The sequence below is a fragment of the Bactrocera latifrons genome, unplaced genomic scaffold, assembly GCF_001853355.1.
Source record: "Bactrocera latifrons isolate USDA-ARS-PBARC rearing strain unplaced genomic scaffold, ASM185335v1 scaffold_223, whole genome shotgun sequence".
Classification (NCBI taxonomy): Eukaryota; Metazoa; Arthropoda; class Insecta; order Diptera; family Tephritidae; genus Bactrocera; species Bactrocera latifrons.
Window position 1 is genome coordinate 391,363 of NW_017535775.1, and position 21,915 is coordinate 413,277.

Sequence of the window (21,915 nt, forward strand, 5' to 3'; positions counted from 1 at the left end):
AAAATAAAAAATTTGTATAGCAAACTTGCGGATTCGCATAAAAAAATTAATATTTTAAATATGTTTTTTTTTTTCTATCAAAACTATAAAATTCGTTATTTTAATATTTGCAAACTTTAAAAACTCGTGGCAATATGTAGAATATTATATAATTAGCTGGCATCCCTGGCAATACATTTTTTCTATGGCTTTCTTTTTTTCTTTTTTTCTCTTTTTAACGTTTTTAACGCTTTGTGTATAATAAATGAAAAGCTATTAAATTAATAACTACTAATTAATTATTTAGACTGTGAATTGGTTTTCTAAGCGCGAGCAGACGGAAATTGAAATAATGTGTTAGATTCTGCCTACACTGAGGAAAAATCGAATGAGGCGCGGTAGCAGTGTGTGAATACGACAATGTGATCGAATTTGTAATTCCTATTTTTATACGTGACTCAACTATATAAGCCTGAGATTGCTTGAGATTACCTTTTTGATGTTTTTCTCATGAATTTCTTGTTTGATAACTTTGTGGGATTAGTAAGAGGAAGTATAGGGTTTTTCAAAAACAGATCTATAGGAAAAGTAAACGACGCCATATATTTAACATTTCCCTTCGGGTAAGGCTTGCCATTTCATAATGCTAAGATAAACGACCCAACGAGTCGAAATTATTAAAATTTCCTCACGAAATTCAGAGTCAGTGGCTTTAACTTTAAGAATTTTGTGAAAGTTGACAAGTTACACTCGCAAAGAACGAATCTTCGCTTGACAGTTGTTTTTTTCTGCCAGCAGAAAATTTCCTCTAGCGAAAACTAGCAGTTCTCTCTGCTTCTTGTGGTCTCTTCTGTTAATTTTATGGCTTAAGAAACGCTTTTCCAACAGACACATGCCTAGCTTGTGATAGTTAGCCGCTTAGAAATAAACCTATTTACAAACTATTCGCAAACAGTTACAGTCAGTCAAAAAGCATTTTCATTCCTCGGAATGTTTCAGAAATATATTTTTGAATCACTGAATTAACACTTTTGACTAATTATTACTTTTGGGCTAACGACCCAACCTTATATAATAGAATAATGATTCTTATGCATTTGGATATGAGTTTAATGAAATGTCAACTAAAATAAAAATTTATATTTTATTCAAAGTCATTCTTCATAATTTTCCCGTATCACTTTTGCAGCCGATCTCCGTGGTTGTGCAGCGCGATCGTGCCGCCATGTTGGATCTCGTCGCCAAAGCTATAAATATTGTGTTCGCCGGGCAGAAAGCGGTAATCACAGTTAAATTTATGGATGTATTCTTTCGTGGACTTTATGTGGACTGTTCGTCAGCGGAATTTGCCGCTAAAGCGCTCTGCACGGCTTTCTACACGGGTGAGGTGAAACAAGCGAGACAAGTGAATTCAACACATTTTCTATTCTCGTTTATGGGCAATGTAAGTATAGGGGAAAGTGGAAAAATTTTATATTTAGAGCATAATACAATATCAGTTGGCTTGATGACGTCACTACAGCGGTTGTTTAAGAAGATGACAGAAAGAAAATTTGTTGAAAGCGAACCATAAATACTTAAAAAAAATTTAATCAAAGAAGGGATTGTTCAGAAATTCCAGTTAAAAAAAACATTATCAAATGAAAATACCTGCTTGTTTCTCGCGCAAAGCAGCGTCAATGTAATATAATGCGGAAACTACTCATAATATGTTACTAGTTTTCTGAAAAGCTCAATAATAACCACACTTTCTCCTTTAGAACAATCACACCGATGGCGGTCGCTTTAGCGTCTGTCGCGGTGTCAAAAATGTAAGCAAGCTTGGCAAAGTCATACGTTTTGGCGATGAGCCCACATTGGATATATGGGGCGGCGATGAATGTAACGAATTTATCGGCACAGATTCGACGATTTTTGCACCATTCATGACCAAAGAGCAAGGCTTATGGGCCTTCACGCCCGATGTATGCCGCTCCTTCGGCGCCACCTACAAACGTAAGTCCTCATATCATGGCATGCCAGCAATGCGCTATCACATGGATTTGGGTGACATAAAGGTATTTGACYAACATATTTCAGTTATCAAATAGTAATAACTTCGACTACTCCACAGGCAGATCCGAGCTTGCATTGCTTCTGCGACGATCCGGAGGATGTTGACTCTTGTCCGCCCAAAGGCACTATGAATTTAGAGCCTTGTGTTGGTGCTCCAATCATGGCATCGATGCCACACTTTTTTAATGCGGATCCCAAACTGCTGGAGGAAGTGAACGGTTTAAGTCCGAATGAGAAGGATCATGCGGTGTTCATTGATTTCGAATTGGTAAAATTTTAACAACTTATAGGAATTATTAATATTTTGACAGACAATATTTTTTCGTTCAGACCTCTGGCACACCTTTTCAGGCGGCCAAACGTTTGCAGTTCAACCTGGACATGGAGCCAGTTGAGAAAATTGAGCCCACCAAAAATTTGCGTAAAATGATTTTTCCACTATTTTGGATTGAGGAGGGCGTGGCACTAAATAAGACCTTCACAAACATGCTAAAATATACACTATTTCTGTAAGTTTTGAAGTTAAGGTGTTAGATTAATAGCATAACCGCTCTTTTCAGTGGTTTAAAATTCAATTCTGCGCTGCGTTGGTCGCTCATCACCATGGCTTTGGTAGGTCTCATGTCCACCTGTTATTTGTATTACAAGAAGAGCGATAGCTTAGATATCACTGTGCCACCGAAAGCCATAAAAGAGCTCGCCAATAAAGTGGAGGATGTAAAGCCATTGCCACCCGAAGATAAAAAGCCCGTACCACCTATTGCACAGGCTGATCTCTCGAACCGTCGTGATGCGATGGATAGATTTTAGTTTTATTGATAAAAAAAAGTTGTAATTTTTTTATAATAAGCACATTTTATTCACAAATCCCTAACTGGAGATAATGATCTTAAGACACATACATACAAAATGCATATACAAAATAAAGTAGTGATTTTTTTGGTTTAATCAACTAATATGATGCATTTATACTCACAGAGCCATAAATTCAAGTATAGGGAGTGAGAGCATAGGTCTAAGAATATTTTCGTATCAAGATTCAAAAATCAACGAAAAGTTCTGAAATAACAGCAACATTTAAGGCTCCATGGAACTCATGCTGACTCATGACATTTGTTGAAAAAATCTTCTTAAAATAAATATTCGAAGTCTAAGTTAGATTTGGTTAGGATGACTGACAATTTGGCAACAGCAGAAATTGCCTTGAATACCGTATACGCTCTCTTTAAGAGCAGAGTACGTAACCGCTAATTTGTAAATAGAGTAAACGTTCAAGCTTTGTTAGGTGGATAAATAGAGGGAAAGAAAAAGGAAAAGAGAAGGAGAGAGATGATCACCAGGGACTAAACACAGTTAGTCTTGTTCTGAAAAACCTTTGATCTTCCATGCAAATCAATGAATTGCGATGAGATTGGAACATAAGATGCTTTAGAAGACAATAAAGACTAACATATTGGGCTTAATACTGCGCTCTAATGCTGCAAGCTGAAGTTAAAAGCCCGATATTTGTCTCTTTTTTCCAACACATATTCTACTGAAATATCTCTGTTATCATCAAACAAACAGTACTCGTACTCGCTACTGGGCTCCCACGTCGCTGTTGACAGTCATAACTTCGAAGTCGTAGATAATTTCGTCTATCTTGCGACCAGTATTAACATCAACAACAATGTCAGTCTCGAAATCTAACGCAGAATAACACTTGCCAGCAGGTGCTACTTCGAACCGTCCTACTGTATGGTGCAGAGGCATGGACAATGACAACGTCTAATGAGTCGATGTTCCGTGTTTTCAAAAGAAAGGTTCTGCGGAAGATTTATGGTCCTTTGCGCGTTGGCCGCGGTGAATATCACTCCAGCTCTAAAAGTATTCGGCGCGGTACCGGACGGGGGAAACAGAGGAAGAGGAAGACCTCCAAACTGTTGGAAACAAAAGATGGAGAAAAACCTGACGTCACATAAGAAACGACTGACACACTGTTAACTGGCTATAACCGTAAACGTAAAGCAGTAAAGAAAGAAGAAATTCGACTGAATTTAAGCTTCGTTGTGTACTAGACTGATAATTACCTTGGACTTTAAGTGAGAAAACTCTCCGCATTTTTCTTTGTACGAAGTTAGACCCAATTATTGGCACACTATCTTCGCAATTTTGGAATAAGACAAATCTACAACCCAAAAATTTGAACTAAGTATTTTCATTTTTAGTTCTCTAGGGAGCAACTTTGCTCTGTTTGAGCTTCAGATTTTTATCCAACGGAAGATGTGGAGCTTTTTGGGGTTAAAAGGAATAGAAATATCTGGTTTAATCCGAAATTAGTCACCTCAGCAATACCGTTGCATAATCCCCACTTAATTGATTTCGTGTGAATAATTGTCACTAGCACGAGGCGCTATACATCTATACATCACCAGGTATTTCAGTAACAAAGGCACCAAATATAGGCGTATTTTTATAAGTTTTTACTTAATAGCAACAATTTGCATATGAAGTGCCATAAAAATTACATGTGATCTTAATTACAAAACTTATAACAAAAACCTTTTTGTTTTGCTGTTTTTTTTCTATTATGTGTGGATAATCTCACTTTGATCTTTCTCTTGATTTATGCACTGTGTGTTTGCTTTCGACTTGAATGATGTCAGCTTTCTTTCAATGTTGCCATGTAATTTGTCGTGTTTTTCGTTGGTTCGGTTTTTTTTTTTTTTTGTTTTGTATCGCAAGCGAAACTATTCTTGGCGAACGTGTTATATCTTGAATGAAAATTTGAATGACAGCTCATTTGCAGGTGTTTAACGACAACGCAAACGGGAACAAATAGGAAAAMGGAATACGGAACACAGATCAAATGTATTTAGAGTGTGGCAAATATAAAAAATGATAAGAACACCACCATTTACGTTAAAAATATCGAGTTTTCATAAATTAAAGGAGATGACAAAATTTCTTCAAAATATTTCTCTTTTAGCGAACTTCGAAAATTTCAAAATTATCAGTAGAACTATTCTTCGGTAATATTCCATAATTCTATAATGAAGTATATTTTACATATTACTTGTATATTTCATTATCGAGTTCCAACATGACAATATTACCTTCCAAACTTTAAACCTAATAAATTTTCTACTTCTCCGAACTTCGAAAATTGCAAAAGTTTCGTTTCAATTATTCTACTTTTCATAAATTCATAATGGAAAATATTTTGACTAAAGATCGTAATCATATTCGAATTCCTACCTGACGAAATTACCTAATTAATTTTCTACTGGGTCGCTGCGAGCGCTATACCCATAAATAAATATTAAGATAAAAAAGCACCAGGAAATTGTAATTACATTCAAAAAGATGTATTTTACTAAGTTGGTAGAACTGTGCTTAATTCTATGCCAAATATGCCAAACTATCTACCAGTTTGTTTACAGTAGCTCTTTAAGTTAAAAATATCGAACAAAGAATTTATATAAAATTTTGTATTTCTAACCAAATTTCGTGTGGGGAATCGTTGCGAATATTGAGAAAGGCTTTCGAGTGGTACAAAGCCTTCAAAGACTGTCAAGAGATGACTGAAGACTTGCCTCGTTCTGGACGACCTTCGGCCTTTTAAACTGGAGAAAATATTAAAAAAGTGAAGGATATGGTGCTTGAAAATCGTCAGGCAAGTGTTAGAGAGATGGTAAGAGAGCTCGACATCACTCGTAAGTCCATGCGAATGATTTTGGTGGATAATTTTGCTACGAAACGCGTTTTTAACCGACTTGTTCCGATAAAGCTGATTTTTCTTCAAAAAAGGCGACGATTGTGATCGAATTTAAAGCCATCAATCAACCAACGTATTCACCAGATTTGGATCCATGTGATTTTGATCCAGTCGATCGACGTGATAAAACAAAATTCGCTGAAGTGCTGAAGGCCTTTTCTCAAAAGTGCTTATTAAAAGTGTTTCGGGGACTGGAAAAATCGTTAGCATAAATATATTACATACATCTGCTGGGGATTATTTTGGTGGCGGCAATATAAATATTAATGAATGTTTAAATAGTTTGTGTTTTATTCACAGTTTCCGGATACTTTTTAGTCACAACGTATATATATATATTTAGCTTGAAACAAAGTGCATGCATGTAATTCTTTTCATGGCGAAAAATTTCATTTTCTCTACGTGAATTTCAGCTTTTACATTTTTCAATTAGCTCTAAGAATTTCCTTACCTCTCATAGCGTCTATAAATAGCTTGGCATAAGTCAAGTGTGACAAATTTCTCGTATTCAATGAAAGTGAAAAAGGCGAACAAATAATTAAATTTGAAGCAGCCACAGATTTTGTTTTAGTACTGTTACAATAATTTAGCTCGTTCAGTATACTAAATACAAATACAGAGATTCCCAATAAGAGTAATATGAGTTCCTTTCCAAAAAAAAAAAAACAACACAATATACCTAAGAAAATGTTTATTTTATTGTAAACATGATTTAATTTGTAAACATGACTGACCAAAAGTCACAAATCATAACATATTAAAAATGGCCGAAAAGATACTTAAAAACCATTTCATCTCTTTTGAAAAACCCGGCACAAAGTTATTACATTCTTGATAAATATATTATTTAACTACTTTTTGTTATTCTTAATTTTTGTTTCTAAACTAAGTAAGTCCTGTGTCACACCATTCCGTATCTTTTCTTCCAAAATATAATCCAATTTAATTATAAAATAGCAACGAGTTCCAAACAAAAATAATAAATTATTAAAAAAATATAAATTTTTTTGTATCCAAATATGAATAATTTTGTTAAATAAGTTATGTATTTTCGATATTTTTTTAATCGCCTAATTGTATGCTAAATATTTTTTTAAATTTGATTATTGAAATTGTCTAAACATTTTGTTGCCTACATTCAGGAGTGAAAGAAAAAAGCTTCTTTCTCTAAAACTAATGAACGCCAAATAAAATTTCAATAACTCGTAAATTACCTGAAATGCATGCCTTTACACTAATAAGATATTCTATGCTTATGAATTTTTAAAGAAGTTATTATTTTTCACTAGAGGAAATTTTCGTAGATTTCGTCATTAAATAAAACTAAAAAATTTCAGTTTACAAAATTGTCGTGATAAAACTATGCCAATTCAAAGAGACAAAGAATTATAAAGAAGAAATACTTATCAAGAATTTTGTGACTTAGAAAAAAGTCATAACGGCTTTTTACGAGAATGGGAGGAGACGCGAGAAGTAGTACGACAATTTACAAAAACATTTTTTAACTACACACAATATATTTATAGTGCAGTGGACAGCAGTGCAGAAAATAAATATTTCGACGAAAGGATTGTCGCGCAAAATTTAATTTAAAAAGTCTTACTATTTTCTGCCTACAGTAGTACATATGTAAATAACATACATCTACATTTATATAAACATAATGGTCGAATACATATGTATGTATATGGTCATTATTTGGTACATTATAGTCTAAACTGTGTCCACATACACATACGTATGCATATGTAATGATTTATGTATTTCACTCTATATATACATATACTTATGTAAATGTACATATATATATTTTTGCATCTGCCTTTAGTGGTTTTAGCTATTTCAATCTCTGTAAATGTTTGCTTTTGTTGCGATACTGCCGCCAACTTGTCTGTTACGATTCGACCACAAAATAAAATACCACACAAATACATACATATGGTCAAAAGCAAAGTTGCTTAGTGTTGACTTGCTGTTTTTATAGTTCAAAAATGCTTACGGCAATGAAAAAAAAGCTCAAAATAAATATAAAAATTAAAATACATACGTGCATATGTATATATGTTTGCATGGCGAAGTGTAAAGTCCATTATAGCAAATGTAGGTAAATTAATATATACATACATCTACTATACTTATACTTGTATGTACTATATAAAATTAGAGTTTTAGTTTTTCATTTTACTCTCGCAAGTTTCGCTGGTCACCATGTGATGATTGTTATTTGCGGTAAATGTAGTGTTTGTGGTTTCAGAAAGTCATTAATTACAGTTGAAATCAAAGATAATTGTTGTGTTCTGAGCGATTGCTAGAATTGTTATAATTTCTGATAAATTCTAATACAAATGCTGTGTATACAAGCACAGAACAGTTAACTTAATAAATCAAATGAAAAATATGATATATTCACGCTAATATAGTATATAATATTTACCACTTTGAGGTTAAGCTCAAAGCATATGTCTCAGTAGAAAGGGGGAAACTGAGACCACAATTACTCACATAACTCTGTTCGGTTCGATAATTTTATACCGTTTCTATTTTTTTTTTTAATTGTAAAAATATAAAAACAGTAAAAACTGTATGTTATGATTAGTTCCAGACACAGATAAGTCCATAAAGAAGAATCTCTAAAAAATTGCAGTTCAAACGGTCCAACAAAACCTGAGAAGTCGTAGCTAGGAAAGACTTATTAATATTAAATATTTCAATATTTTATTTCTACACTAGAATAACCCCTTTAATGGGAAAAAATATATTATATAGAGAAAAAATTCCGGAGCTCACATAAATCGTCTGAGAGAACTAATGTCAATGCCTGGTACTTAGCATGTATGGTTAAAGAAGAGAGAGCTCAGCTGTTTCAAAAATAGTCTCCCGAAAGCCAGCCAATGCAGAAGGAAGTGATGTGTTAATATTATCCCATTATCTACAAGTCGAAGACTGACTTCGTAGTGGGATTTTTTTTTGTTTCAACTTAAATTCATTTAGATAAATGAATAAATCTCATTAAATATTAGACTAAAAGTTTAATTTCATATACATAATTACGTATGTGTTCGGTTAAACAATTATCTTCGACATTAATGAACAACAATGCTTATAAAATATATGTAGTAGTAGTAAAAAGTAGAGCTACTTTTTCAATAGAGTTTCTTTAACGGATTGTGTCAAGTTGTCATGTTCAGAAAAAACAACGTTTTGGTGTGGTTTGTGGCCCGGTATAATCATCGGTCTATGTTTCTTCAAAAGTGATGCCGGTGAAAACGTAACCGTCAATCGCGCGATGGTAACCGACTATTTGATGCCTAAAATTTAAGCTTGTGATCTCGGCAACATTTGGTTTCAACAAGACGGCACCAGTTCCCACACATCATACTAAGCAATAGATTTAATGAGATAACACATCGGTGAGCAGATAAGTTTACGTTTTGGGTCGGTCGATTGACCACTAAGATCATGCTATATCACAACGTTAGACTTTTTGCTGAGAGGATATGTAAAATCTAAAGTCAATGCGGACAACCCCGCTTCAATTCAGACCTTCGAGCTAATAAGCACGCATGTCATTCGCCAGTTACCAGGAAATACTCTAAAGAGTAATCGAAAATTGGACTTAACGGATGGACCACCTGAGATGTAGCCGCAGCCAACATTTGAATGAGATAATCTTCAAGGAAGAAATGCTAAAAAATGTTCTTTTGAATTATATGAAACATTCCCCACACAATTTGAAGTTTCGTAATTTTTTCTTTAAAAAAGTAGGAAACCTCCAAATGCATAAGCTTATATATTATAGTTTTTACTTGATTACGACACCTCAAGTTTGTTGCTGTAAACATACAATGTCATCGATAACAAACGGTGCATTAGCAAAAGCAATAAAAACCTAAGTAAACGAAACAACATTAATTGAGGAAATAATTTTCAAATAATGCTTCTGCAAAAGCGCTCGGCCATCCATCCAGCCATTCATTCGCGTACGCGTGTTACGTAGAGTACGAAATGCGAATGGTTTGTGTCCATTACTGACGCCACTTAAGCTATTTCTTGGTATCAACATTGTTGCAACTAAATAAACACATACATACATACAAAGCGTTCATTTTTAATAATCGTACACCTGCCAACTCAAGTGGACGCCGCCAACGGTCTGGCAGCGCTCGCTTCCATTGCCATACGGATGCGTCATCATTATATAAAGTTCGCCCAGGTAGTTTGTTTATTTATTACAGTGGATAATGGCCGCCATTGTAATGCCAACGAATAAGCGCTCCGGCGGAAAGCAACAATTACAATTCACGCTATTATTTTTCGCAGCTTTTTTTTGTTTCGTAGTAAAACTTGGTATGAAGTTAATGCAAGGATATTGCTTGGTAAGTAGGCATGTGCAGATAATTAGAAATACAGTTAGAATTTTTTGATTTTTAATTTTATTTTCTTAAGTAGTTTAAGATTTCTGAAAAGTCTTTTCGAATTTTGTCAATAGATGTCGTTGCAATCGTATATCTCAAGTGCTACACATCACATTATGTCATATCATACAGTGTTGAAAAGGTAAGATTTTAAACTTCATTTAACCAAAAAAAAGTTAAATTCGGGAAAGTTGAAAAAAAATTATAGCTATGTCATGACATCGCTAAGGAACTTAAACTTCATCATCAAACGGTTTTGAACCATTTAAAAATGGCTGGAAACAAAAAAGAACCTCGATGTTTGGATACCACGTGAATTGTCTGTGAAAAATTTAATGAACCGAATTAGCATTTGCGACTCATTGCTGAGACGAAATAAAATCGAACGATTTCTGAAGCGAATGGTAAAAGCAGGCGAAAAGTGGATCAAATACGACAAAAATGTGCGAAAAAGATCATGGTCTAAGCGTGGTGAACAAATGGTCGCAAAGCCAGGATAGACGCCTTGAAAGGTTATGCTTAGACTGTTAGTTTAGTGGGATTGGACAGGAATCAACCACTATGAATTGCTCAAGCCTGATCGAACGATTGATTCTACATTTTACTGTCAAAAGCTGATGAGATTGTAACAAGAAATCGAAAAATGGCCAGAACTGATAAACAGAAAAGGCTTCATCTTCCATCAAAACAACGCTAGACCACACACATCTTTGATGCATCGGCAAAAACTAGGAGAGCTTGGGTGGGAAGTTTTCATGTATGCACCATATAGCACTGACCTTGCACCATCGGACTACCATTTGTTTCGGTTAATGCAGAACTCGCTTAATGGAGTAAAGTTGGCTTCAAGAGAGGCCTGTGAAAATTACTTGTCGCAGTTTTTCGACCAAAATGGTAGATATTTGGTTCATTAAAGTTCATTATAAATATAACAAAAAAATAAGTTGAAGTTTGATTAGAAATACGAAAAGACTTTTTGATAACAGAACTTCTTGCAGGATCTTATGAAGTAAAAAAGAAAAATCAATTTTAATAGAGACCGTAAATTAGGTATTGAACAAAGGAAAAAAAAAAAACAAAAAAGTGAAAATTTTATTTGTAGCAGACTTGAATAATATGAATTTTTTGATGAAAATTGCTCGACTTTTTTTTGTTTAATTGTAGTTGAAAAAAAGCTATGTAAATTAACATTTCTCTTGAAGACCGGTCTAAAATTTCAATAAGATCGATTGAGTATTTCGCGAAAAATTTTAACAACCGGCTCTGAAAGCACAGTTTCGGGAAAAATGTGTTTAACATTTTAATAGACTATATGGAATATGTAGCCGACCTCGACACCTCCTTCTAACCTATTACTCGGAAATAACTTGCACATTTGGTACAAAATTTCAGAGTTGTTATATAGTTAAATAAGACAAAAAAATATATTTTTTGACCTCTTAATCTGAAATTTTAACAAAAAAATTAATGTCGATACATTTCTAGTTACCTTTAGGTACATATGTAGCAGTGTAGCATTTCTGTTTCATGTAGACAATTTTACTACCAATACTTGTCAAACTATTGCACTGTGTTACAAAAATTTATTTGATTAGCAACTTTCCCTTATTACACACCCTTACAGCACTAGACCAGACGATCCGCTCGAAAAAAAGTTAACGAGATTTTCGTTTATTTGTTATATTTGTTTTTCCCAACATACACTACATATATCATGTTGCCGATTTTACCAGTTAATAGTGTTTGAATGAATGAAGTTGTATGCTACATTTTGCAGCTACAAACACCGCATGGCATACTTGATTGTTTAGACAAGTTCTCAGGTCGCCGTGTCGCCAGCCAATACCTTTCCATTTTTTAACTCAATTGTTGCTGTCAACAAGTATTTAGCTGCTTACCGGCAATTGCCAGTTTGTATATATGAGCTTGTATCTACATATGTAATTATAAGTGTGGCGGCTTGTTAGTCGCTTAGTTCCTGCCCTTGTTGCCAGCTGCCTTTCAATTCTGTCAATATTGCACAATTACAAATTGACAATAAAATGGACGTCAATTGATTGCAATTGAGCGAGAGTAAATGCAGATATATCTTTCAGACCCACTGCATATTTCTTATTACTAATTGTATGGATTTTGAATGGAAAATTTTTCAAAATAAACTTTTTTTTCGGATAAATATTTTCTTGATTTTAATAATTTGGAAAGTTTTCAAAATGCTTGTATTTTTTGAGACTTTTTTAGAGATGGAAAGAGAAAAATATTGTTTTTAATGCTATTTACTTTTATTATAATATATATATATGTATTTTTTTTTTTTTTCAGTGGTGACATATTTCCCGCAGTAATCACTTGCTTCAGCCATCATTAAACATTTATCGCTTTAACACCCGGCAAGTGAATACCCCTACTTTTTTGTGTGCATACGTAAATAAGTAATGCCTCTATATACTTAATACATGACATTGTTCCGTCACGTTTGTCATGTGACACAAACACACAACATAAACTGCCGCAAATTTATCAGGCAACCCAACAATTGAGTTAACTTGTGTCATGTCAATGGGCCTTAATCATAAAATTACTCAGACAAAGCAAAACTATTAAGGAAAATCTGATTTAAATTGTATTGCTTAAGTTGTCGGTTAGTTAAAGATAAACGGCGTTAGCTGTGTGGGAGAGTATGTAAAGAAATCGTAAAAATGTGTCAGTTGCATTATAGCAAAGGCTCTTCTTCTTCTTCTTTACTGGCGTAGCCACCGGCGTCGCTGGTTATAGCCGAGTTAATCACACCGCGCCAGGACCATAAAGCTTCCGCAAAACCTTCTTTCGAACGCTCTTAAGGATCAATAGATGGGGTCATCATCCATGCCTCCGCACCATATAGCAGGACGGGAATGATGAGGGACTTTACTTTTTAATTGCCTAATTAGCCCAAGGTAGTACCTGCTGCCATGAGTGATTCTGTGTTTGATTTCAAGGCTGTTATTGTGCTTGCTGTTGATGCTGGTTCCAAGATAGACGAAATTATCTACGTAATATTTTCTCCAGCAATAGATTGAAGAATTCACATGTTAGGAAGTGGCCTTAGCTCAAACCACGCTTGATATTGAACAGCCCAGAGAGGTCCTTCGCGATCCCGACGGAGCTTTTAGTGTTGCTCAACGTCAGCTTACACAGATATGAAAGCTTTACATTAAAGATTACGGGAATACGCAAAAAAATTGTATAGATATCCATGCGCGAATCATGCTTTGATTTTGAAAAACTAATTAATGTATTTGAATGCCACTGTAGTGCCATGAATTTATTTACATTCCCCTCGAGACGAATCAATTAAATCAACATAATTTTTCTTAAATGAAATTAAATTGAATACTTATTGATTTGTATACCATTTGTATGTATATAAATATATACACATATATATATCTATTTGCATGTGTTTTAAGCATCCATTCATTGTTATTGTTTAAGCTAAACGAAGTCATATGCCCGTCTCAATTGAAAAAAAAAAAACAAATAAAAATGCGTGAAAACAAAGTCGATTCAATTGATGGAGAATTAATTGAATTTGAACATTTGTAATCAAACAGAAATCAACAGAAAATGGGTCAAGCGTATTAAAGAGTGGTTATCAAAAAACATAAATATTGTAACAAAAATTTTGCAGAAAATCGATATAACGAATTTTCCTAGGAGGAAACTATTAAGAGAGATTTCAAGATCGATTAGAAGTGCCAAGAAACAAAAGTTGTTAAGGTTAAATCAAAACAAGACTCTGATAAAATATTTAAGGATACAAAAATCATGTGAACTGCATGAGAAGTCGTTGCCTCTCATTTACACTGAGGATAGAGGCAATACCGCCTAGTAACTAAACTTTTCTCTTGAACGATTGCGACCCCAAACTTCTACTTCCGTAGGAACTTGCAAGTGTTTATACGCTTTAAAGAATATATATATATATATATATTTATTATTTAAAGATATATTTATATATATATATATAATATACAATATGTAATATATAATGAAATGTTATCTAAAAATTGCAGGCTTCTTTCGAAAGTGCTTTGTATTTAAAACGTGATTGCGTAAACTAAGTATAGGGTATAAACTCGTTACACCCACTTACGCAGTCAATGAGAGTTGTACAGTATTATAAGCTATCTAAACTACACTTTCGATCTTAACACGGCGTGGCTCACTAGCAATTAATGCCTCAATTCATAAAAAACACAAGCTAATTGCACTTAGTGTGTGGGTAATTTATAGCTTTTAGCAACAGATAATAATACACCGTGAGTCACTTGTTGATTCTCGTGCAAATGATGGGGTATTTCCACAACAGGTTTATTCGAACATTGCAGATCCGAAAACAAAAGCAACGAAAGGCAACTGTTGAGCCTTTAAAAGCTAACAAATCTTTTTTGTCTTAATTTCATTTGTTCACAATTAACAGCACATTTTAATGTTAGGCAGTTTTTTTAGTGAAACGTGTGGTATTTTTCGGACTTATCGCCGACAAGCGACAAAACAAACTGTCAATCTTATCAGACACTCAGGCACTTTGGCAAATAGAACAAGCGCAATAAAAAACAAAAAATAAACCAATATGCAAGTACATGACATAAAAAATAAAATTATACCCCACACAAAATTACGAAATACTTAAAATCCCGAAAATTTCGAAATTAAAAAAAATGCGCTTTAATATAAAAATCATCAAATTAAGGTCATACTATTGATTGTATTGATGTTTATATGTCAATTCACGAGTTTGAAATAAGGTTTACCAAAAATCCCGAATGCATTTGAGTCCCGAAAATTTCGAGATTTTCGAAATTTAATTTTTATTGTTATAAAATATTTTTTTTTTTATGATAACAGAATTATCATTGGCAACATTACTATAGAATTTTCAGGATTTACAGTGCTTTTTAAAATATATGGCATGTAATATAACAGGTCGGTCTAACACATAGATGCCGCCAATTAAATTCATCTGATTTTGAGGTCGTGTAACACCTGTCGAATCATTGATTTAGGAATTATACCATTTTAAGCGCAGCAACTTTTATTATTGTGAAACAATTTATAAAAAATAATTTCTCGTGTCGGTAAAATATTACTTTTTGAAAGGAAAAATACAGTTGAAGAAAAAACTTGATTTGATGACGAAAATGATGGTTGAAATGAACCTCCAAGGATTGTTATGCTAAGTTTAGACGTGGTAAAATGAGCACTGAAAACGGTGAAGGCAGTGAAAGCCCAAAAGAGGTTTTTATCAACGAAAGCATCTAAAATGTCTCCAAAATAATAAAAGTAGAATAAAGCCATATTTTTTTTACTTTTTGTAAATATAAGTTATTATTTGCAAATAAATTTCGGAATCCCGAAGTTGATCTCGAAACTTTCGGGATTGTAAAATAAAATATTAAAAAAGTGTATATTGATTAAAAATGACATTTACAATACTTAAAATTCTCCTACTTTATATTTTTCAAGCATTGAATTCACAGAAATTAAAAAAAAAATATGTTCTTTTACAGCCAAAAGTGTTTGCGACTTTTATCAGAACAAATTTTGTTTTTTTTTTTGTTGGCTTTTTTGACAACAATTCATCAGTCACAATGTGTTTTTCAATGTTTTCTTAGTATTTTATTACTTTGCTTACTTTCATTATCAGTTGCTATTATCGCTAATTTTTTCATATTTTTTCGCATTCAAATCAGTTAAGTACCAGTTAAGTACGAGAGTGAGTGACATTATATTTGTTGATTGATTATATTGATATGTGTATTTCCACACATCTACATATAAATTCATTAACGATTTCTAAGTATTCTCGTTTGATTTATTATCAGCATTGCATATTAATTTGGTATAACTTTACTGTGAGCTTAAAAAATAATTCCCCCTCAAGTAGCTAATGCGATATTACGAAGAAAGTATAATTTAATGCAATAACTATAATATTGAAGTTCAAACAATTTTTTAGCATAATTCTACAGTATTATATACAGATGTAAATATTTTTGAAGTAAACTAAACTATAAATTTCGTTTACAAGTAAAAAGATAATTACTAAGTGTATAAAAAGTTTCGGTGTTTAAAAGTTTGTTGTCGAGATAATCTTTCGGTGATTTCATTATAAGAATGTAAGTAATGCATTATAGAACACATTGACATCTTGCTACCATAAAAGCGGTTAATATATTTTTATTGGATGAATCTCTTCTAAAAAGGGATATATCGATATAACCAGTCAAATAACTTGTCGTAGTGGCACCAATTTTTTATTTTTTTTTTTTTATATTTTTATTTGGAAGTGACTCAGTTGTTTTCGAGATAATCTAGGCATTATGTTCGGGAAACTACTTGCCATTTCATCATGGAATGACTTCCGCCTGAACATCGTTTTGAAATCGTTCAACTTGTATATAATATTCTCGTTTTGTAAAAAATGAGTTTCGCGTGCTTTGCTCGACTTATGGTCAACATAATCGATCTACCGAGCGTACTATTCACAACACCATCACCCATCTTGAGGCCCAGCATTCATTATTCAGTAATATTCGACCGCATAGACCACGTCCAGCACGCAGTGAAGAAAATGGAGCAGCGGTAACTGAGAGTGTACATGAAGACCATGGATAGTCGATTCGGTGCCGTTCGCAGCAACTCGGACTGACATATGAAACGACATGGCGCATTTTACGTCGAGATCTCAAATTGAAAGCGTGCAAAATACAGTTTGTGCAAAAACTGAAGCCGCTCGCTTCGCTCTGTGGGCTCTTGCAAAGTTCCAAGAAGATCCGACGACGACGTTTTTGAGCCAAATTTTACGTTGTAGGCCGGTAAATGGGCCACTAAGATCCCGTGTTATCACACTGTTAGTCTTTTTCCTGTGGGAGTATGTAAAGTCAAAGAAAATTGGATCATCTGTGACGTAGCCGCGGGCTAACATTTGAAAGAGATAATCATCAAAAAAAAAATCCATCAAAAAATTCTTTCGAATATCCTAAATAAACATTCCCCATTAACATTCTTCTTCTCTGCAACAGAACTGTCGTGGCGGAGTGGTGTAATGCGCGAGCACTTCGAATGGTCAATAGAAGCACCCCTCCTTAAGTCTTTGTGGTAAACGACCTATTGAAAGAACTCAAGGAACGAGGCTGTCGGGTGATAGCTAATGCAGATGATAATGCTCTTGTGGTTGAAAGAAAATGCCTGGATATCGTCGTTTTATTTACCAGGAGGAAAGAATCCACGGGTGTATCTCTTGTTGCAGGGCTCTCGACATCACGCTCTTGAAACTTTGAAATATTGGCACCTCATCTTCGATAGAAAGTTGTCATGGAAACCCAATGTTAAGGAGAGGGTGAACAATACATTGGCTGCTTTATATGGTGTAAAGACGATATTGTAAAACCGTGGCTCACATTGCCGCAGTGACAGCCGTCCTAATTGAATAAGGAAGAACGAGATTTCGGGTGAATATCAAATCAAAATGACCGATTGCTCATGTAATATATTGAATTTATATAAGAGAGAATTCCACTGAAAATGTTTGTAGAACAGAATGCTCTACAAAAGTTATTATAATGACACATTGCAATTGCAAAATAATATCAGATAAAGATTATTAGACTATACGGCAGCTAAATTTACTCAAGCGTAGCTATTTTAATCGCTTCACGGTTATTATCAGAGCAAATGTTATTAGAATTAGCTGCACAAGCAACGAATTCAACGCACCAAGCTCTACGAACGCTATTCTGTACTATATAGCACAATAATGTAAGCTATAAAACTACGTGTAATACTCGTGTCTCGAGCGGGAACGTGTGATGTTTGGATGACGTTATTATTATTTTCTATATAGCGTTTTCATTGGGTGGCCTCGTACCAAGGTATATGAGAAGGTGTAGTACAAAACTTGTAAAAACCAGATAACCATAGAGTAAAGCACGAGAGCAATTTTCGTTTAAGGCGAAACAATAACAACAAAGGCGAAAATAATACGAAGCCCTATTATTTATACGGAAAATATTCAAAAAAAAAAAAATAATAATAATAATAAATATCAAAAAATCGCAAATGCTGCGATGAGAACTGTAAAGGTCAGGTATAAATAAATATAAAGCCGAATGATGATCTATTGAGTGGCGGCACAACAACAAAACCAACAATTGTGTACAATTTGCAAATCATATTTATTCATTATTCTGACAATTTTTGTTTTTTACTATTTATAAAAGGCGCAAAGCAAAATAATAATAATTTTAATAAAATATCATTGAAATGGAATATACAACACAATTATTTAGTGTACAGGCACACACATTGAGCACATCGGCGAAATTATAGCGCAAATTTTAGCACGAAATATATGATTGCATTAATGAGATCAGTCAAAAGCCGACTGTCGGCGAATACGGAGCAAATTGCTAAAATCGAAGAAACATTCAACACGACACACAAAGACAACAAGGGCTGCGAAATAAGACCGTTTAACGTCGCGGAAGTCGAATTTTCAGCACAAAATATATAAACAAAGAACTGAAAAAAAAAGACAAATTAAAACAACATCATTCCAAACCAAGTTCAAGCGCCGCTGCTCGAAACATGCTTTTGAAACACGAATACGCTCGTACGCTTCTATTTTTGGCACTTTTCGTATACGCACCGAGTGCAGCACAAAGCGTGGAATATGAAGGCGCAGACTTCAACACCGACACAGGTGAAGAAGACCACATAGAGCTGAGCCTGCAATCGTTCGAAACGGATGATAACACACCCACCAACGCTGCTGAGCCGATGACGACTACAATAAGCACGACACAACTCTTGAATAATTTTGAGGTTACAAACAATTTTGATGACGCGCGACCGCAACTGCGCAACATCAAGAGTATGGATGAGAAATGTCTCGAGAGCTATTGCTACAATTTTCACTATGACAAACTGGATGAGGTGGCCTTCTTCGATATTAAAACCGAGGTACGTATTAATAAGGAGGATACCACCTATGATATTGTGAATGCGCGCAACTATGATACGCTGATCTTTGAGAATTCGACATTCGCGCGCTTTCCATTACATCTGTTCTATGCGGTGAGCATTAAGGAGTTGGATATGCGTAACTGTTCCATAGAAGTGCTGACGTGGGAGTGTTTTCTAATGGCACAAAATCTACGCATACTATTGCTCTCTAATAATCGCCTGCAAGTGATTACCGACAGCACATTCAAATATGCGAGCAATCTACAATATCTCTTTCTGGATTCGAATCGCTTGCTACAATTGGATAGCGATAGTTTTGACGGTTTGACGTCGTTGCGTTATTTGGATATGAGTAATAATCGCCTGACACAACTACCAAAGGGACTGTTCGCTGAGCTGACCGCTTTGGAGGAGTTACGTTTGGACAATAATCGCATACACACACTTAACAATCAACTCTTCAGCAACAATGTGAATTTATTAATACTCTCGATGCGCGATAATCAGCTCAAGCATATTGATGACCACACTTTCCGACGTCAATCAAAGTTTATTATTTTGGATATTGGAAATAATCCCGAATTGCGCACACTTGTGTTGATGTTGCAATTGCAGAATTTGATCGCCGCCAATTGTGCGCTCACGCGTGTCAACATTTACGGTTCTGTACGCAACGTCGATCTCAGTTACAATCAAATACAGGAGTTGTACTTTGCACAGCCGGAGATTTTAAGAACGTTGACACTGCGCAACAATTCGCTGGAACAGGTGGCCTCGCTGACGCGCGCCACCGAGCTGCAAGTACTCGACCTGTGTGACAATCCAAACTTGCGCACACTGCCGACGCCTTGGTTGGCGGGCGCTTTGAAACGCTTAAATCTCGGCAATTGCGGCTTACAACAATTACCCATCGAGACGATCGCTGCGCAGCCAGAGTTGAGCTTTCTCAATGTCTCCTACAATCAGCTGCGCGACATCAATCCGCAAAACTTCAAATATCTGGAGAAGTTACGGAATTTCGATATACGCGGCAATGATTGGAACTGCTACAATTTGAATATACTTATGGATATGTTGCTGAAGCCGCAAAACATTGCTTACGGTCATGATGTGATGGACAGCGAATTTCCGGGTGAATATATCAACGATATTGCATGTATGTATCGCATAGAGGACACAGAGGAAGTGGAAGACGTCGGCACGACGACTAATGTTCAACTCAACAGTATTGCCAATACTGTGGGTGCACTAGCACAGCTGCAAAAGTATCCCGAACATGAGTTGGAGAGCCTTCGTAGGGAGCTTAAGGCTATTGTGGGCATTTATGAGCAAAAATTCGATCGTGCCTTTCAGCAAATCGAGGACTTGAATGCGCGTTTGCGTGTCTTTGAGAACATAAATGCTACGCTCTTTCAGCATGTTACAATCACGGTTTAAGTATACATTATCTCAATCTAAATTAAATGATTTTACATTAAACGTTTTTTATGTTTCAAAATATATGTATGTTTGTGGTTATGAATAAAAATTGAATGTGTTTAAGCAAAAATTTGGGGTCTTTACGGTTTTTGTTCCTGGTTTAGCGTAAATATGTAACTTCGATAGAATATAAACTTTTACAACTTTTGTTTCGGGAAGGATGTCTGTCGATACCCAACGAGATTTCAGACAAGGCGACTCCCTATCGTGTGATCTATTGCTGGAGAAAATAATTTGAGCTGCAAATCTGAATCGAGAAGTCACAATCTTTTATAAGAGTGTACAGCTGCTGGCGTATGTCGATGATATTGTTATCATTGGCCTCTGCTTTCCCCAGACTGTATAAGGAAGCGAAGTAATTGGGTCTGCTAGTGAACGAAGGCTAGACGAAATACTTACTGTCATCAAATAAAGAGTCGTCGCACTCGCGACTTGGGTCCCACGTCTCTCTTGACAGTCATAACTACGAAGTCTTAGATAGTTTCGTCTATTTTGGAACCATTTTACCAACAACAACGCCGTCGACCTCGAAATCCAACGCAGAATAACTCTTGCCAACCGGTGCTACTTCGGACTGAGTACTCAAATGAGAAGTAAAATCCTCTCTCGACGAACAAAGACTAAACTGTATAAGTCACACATTATTCCCGTCCTGTTATGAGGTTTCGGAGGCCATGACATTATCTGTGGAGCCGACGTTACGAGTTTTAAAGAGAAAGGCTTTGCGGAAGATTTTCATCCTTTGCGCATTGGCAACGCCGAACACCGCAGTCAATGGAAAGATGAGCAAGAAATATACGGCAACATTGGCATACATATTTCAGCGAATCAAGAGACAGAAATTAACACTCCAGCTTTGAAAACGCTTTCATAGATTGGAAAAACGCATTCACGTGAATAGCTCGACTTTTTCGAGTCTAGTATCCATGTATGAAACGCTTGAAATTAGAAAACATATTATTTGAAATAAACTAATATATTTGCGAAGTATATACGAAAATAAATATCGATTTTTATCAATGAAAACCTAATAGAAATTTACTCAAAAATACGAATTATGGCAAATTTAATTCAATACCAAAAATAAAGCTCAACGAAACGCTGAAATACTACAGCATTAGTTGAAAATTGGTTTGCGATGAAAAGCCAACATACATAGTTCCATGGGAGACAAACACTCAATTTTCAAAACCCTAAAACACACAAACCATTGTCCATCAA

At 34.8% G+C, this 21,915-nt stretch overlaps 3 protein-coding genes across 5 annotated transcripts in view; 2 read left to right on the top strand and 1 right to left on the bottom strand.

Moving 5' to 3' along the window:
• Positions 1 to 2,935, top strand: part of LOC108968643 (sensory neuron membrane protein 1) — a 5,231-nt gene extending 2,296 nt beyond the window's left edge. Inside the window, exons 4-8 of the mRNA XM_018932778.1 lie at positions 1,169 to 1,423; positions 1,740 to 2,036; positions 2,093 to 2,302; positions 2,365 to 2,543; positions 2,595 to 2,935. Of these exons, the coding sequence (XP_018788323.1) occupies positions 1,169 to 1,423; positions 1,740 to 2,036; positions 2,093 to 2,302; positions 2,365 to 2,543; positions 2,595 to 2,844 (1,191 nt within the window). The 3' untranslated portion in view covers positions 2,845 to 2,935. The remainder of the gene's footprint in view (positions 1 to 1,168; positions 1,424 to 1,739; positions 2,037 to 2,092; positions 2,303 to 2,364; positions 2,544 to 2,594) is intronic.
• The window catches only part of LOC108968640 (5'-AMP-activated protein kinase subunit gamma-1), a 197,356-nt gene that overhangs the window by 149,385 nt on the left and 26,056 nt on the right, over positions 1 to 21,915 (bottom strand). The gene's annotated exons all lie outside the window — the stretch shown is intronic.
• Positions 18,612 to 20,723, top strand: LOC108968641 (protein artichoke). The gene has a single exon (XM_018932777.1). It carries the CDS (start codon positions 18,838 to 18,840, stop codon positions 20,650 to 20,652), a length of 1,815 nt encoding a protein of 604 aa, XP_018788322.1. The 5' UTR covers positions 18,612 to 18,837; the 3' UTR covers positions 20,653 to 20,723.

Coding starts and splice junctions, on each gene's coding strand:
- LOC108968641 (XM_018932777.1), top strand. CDS start 18,838: ATGCTTTTGAAACACGAATACGCTCGTACGCTTCTATTTTTGGCACTT.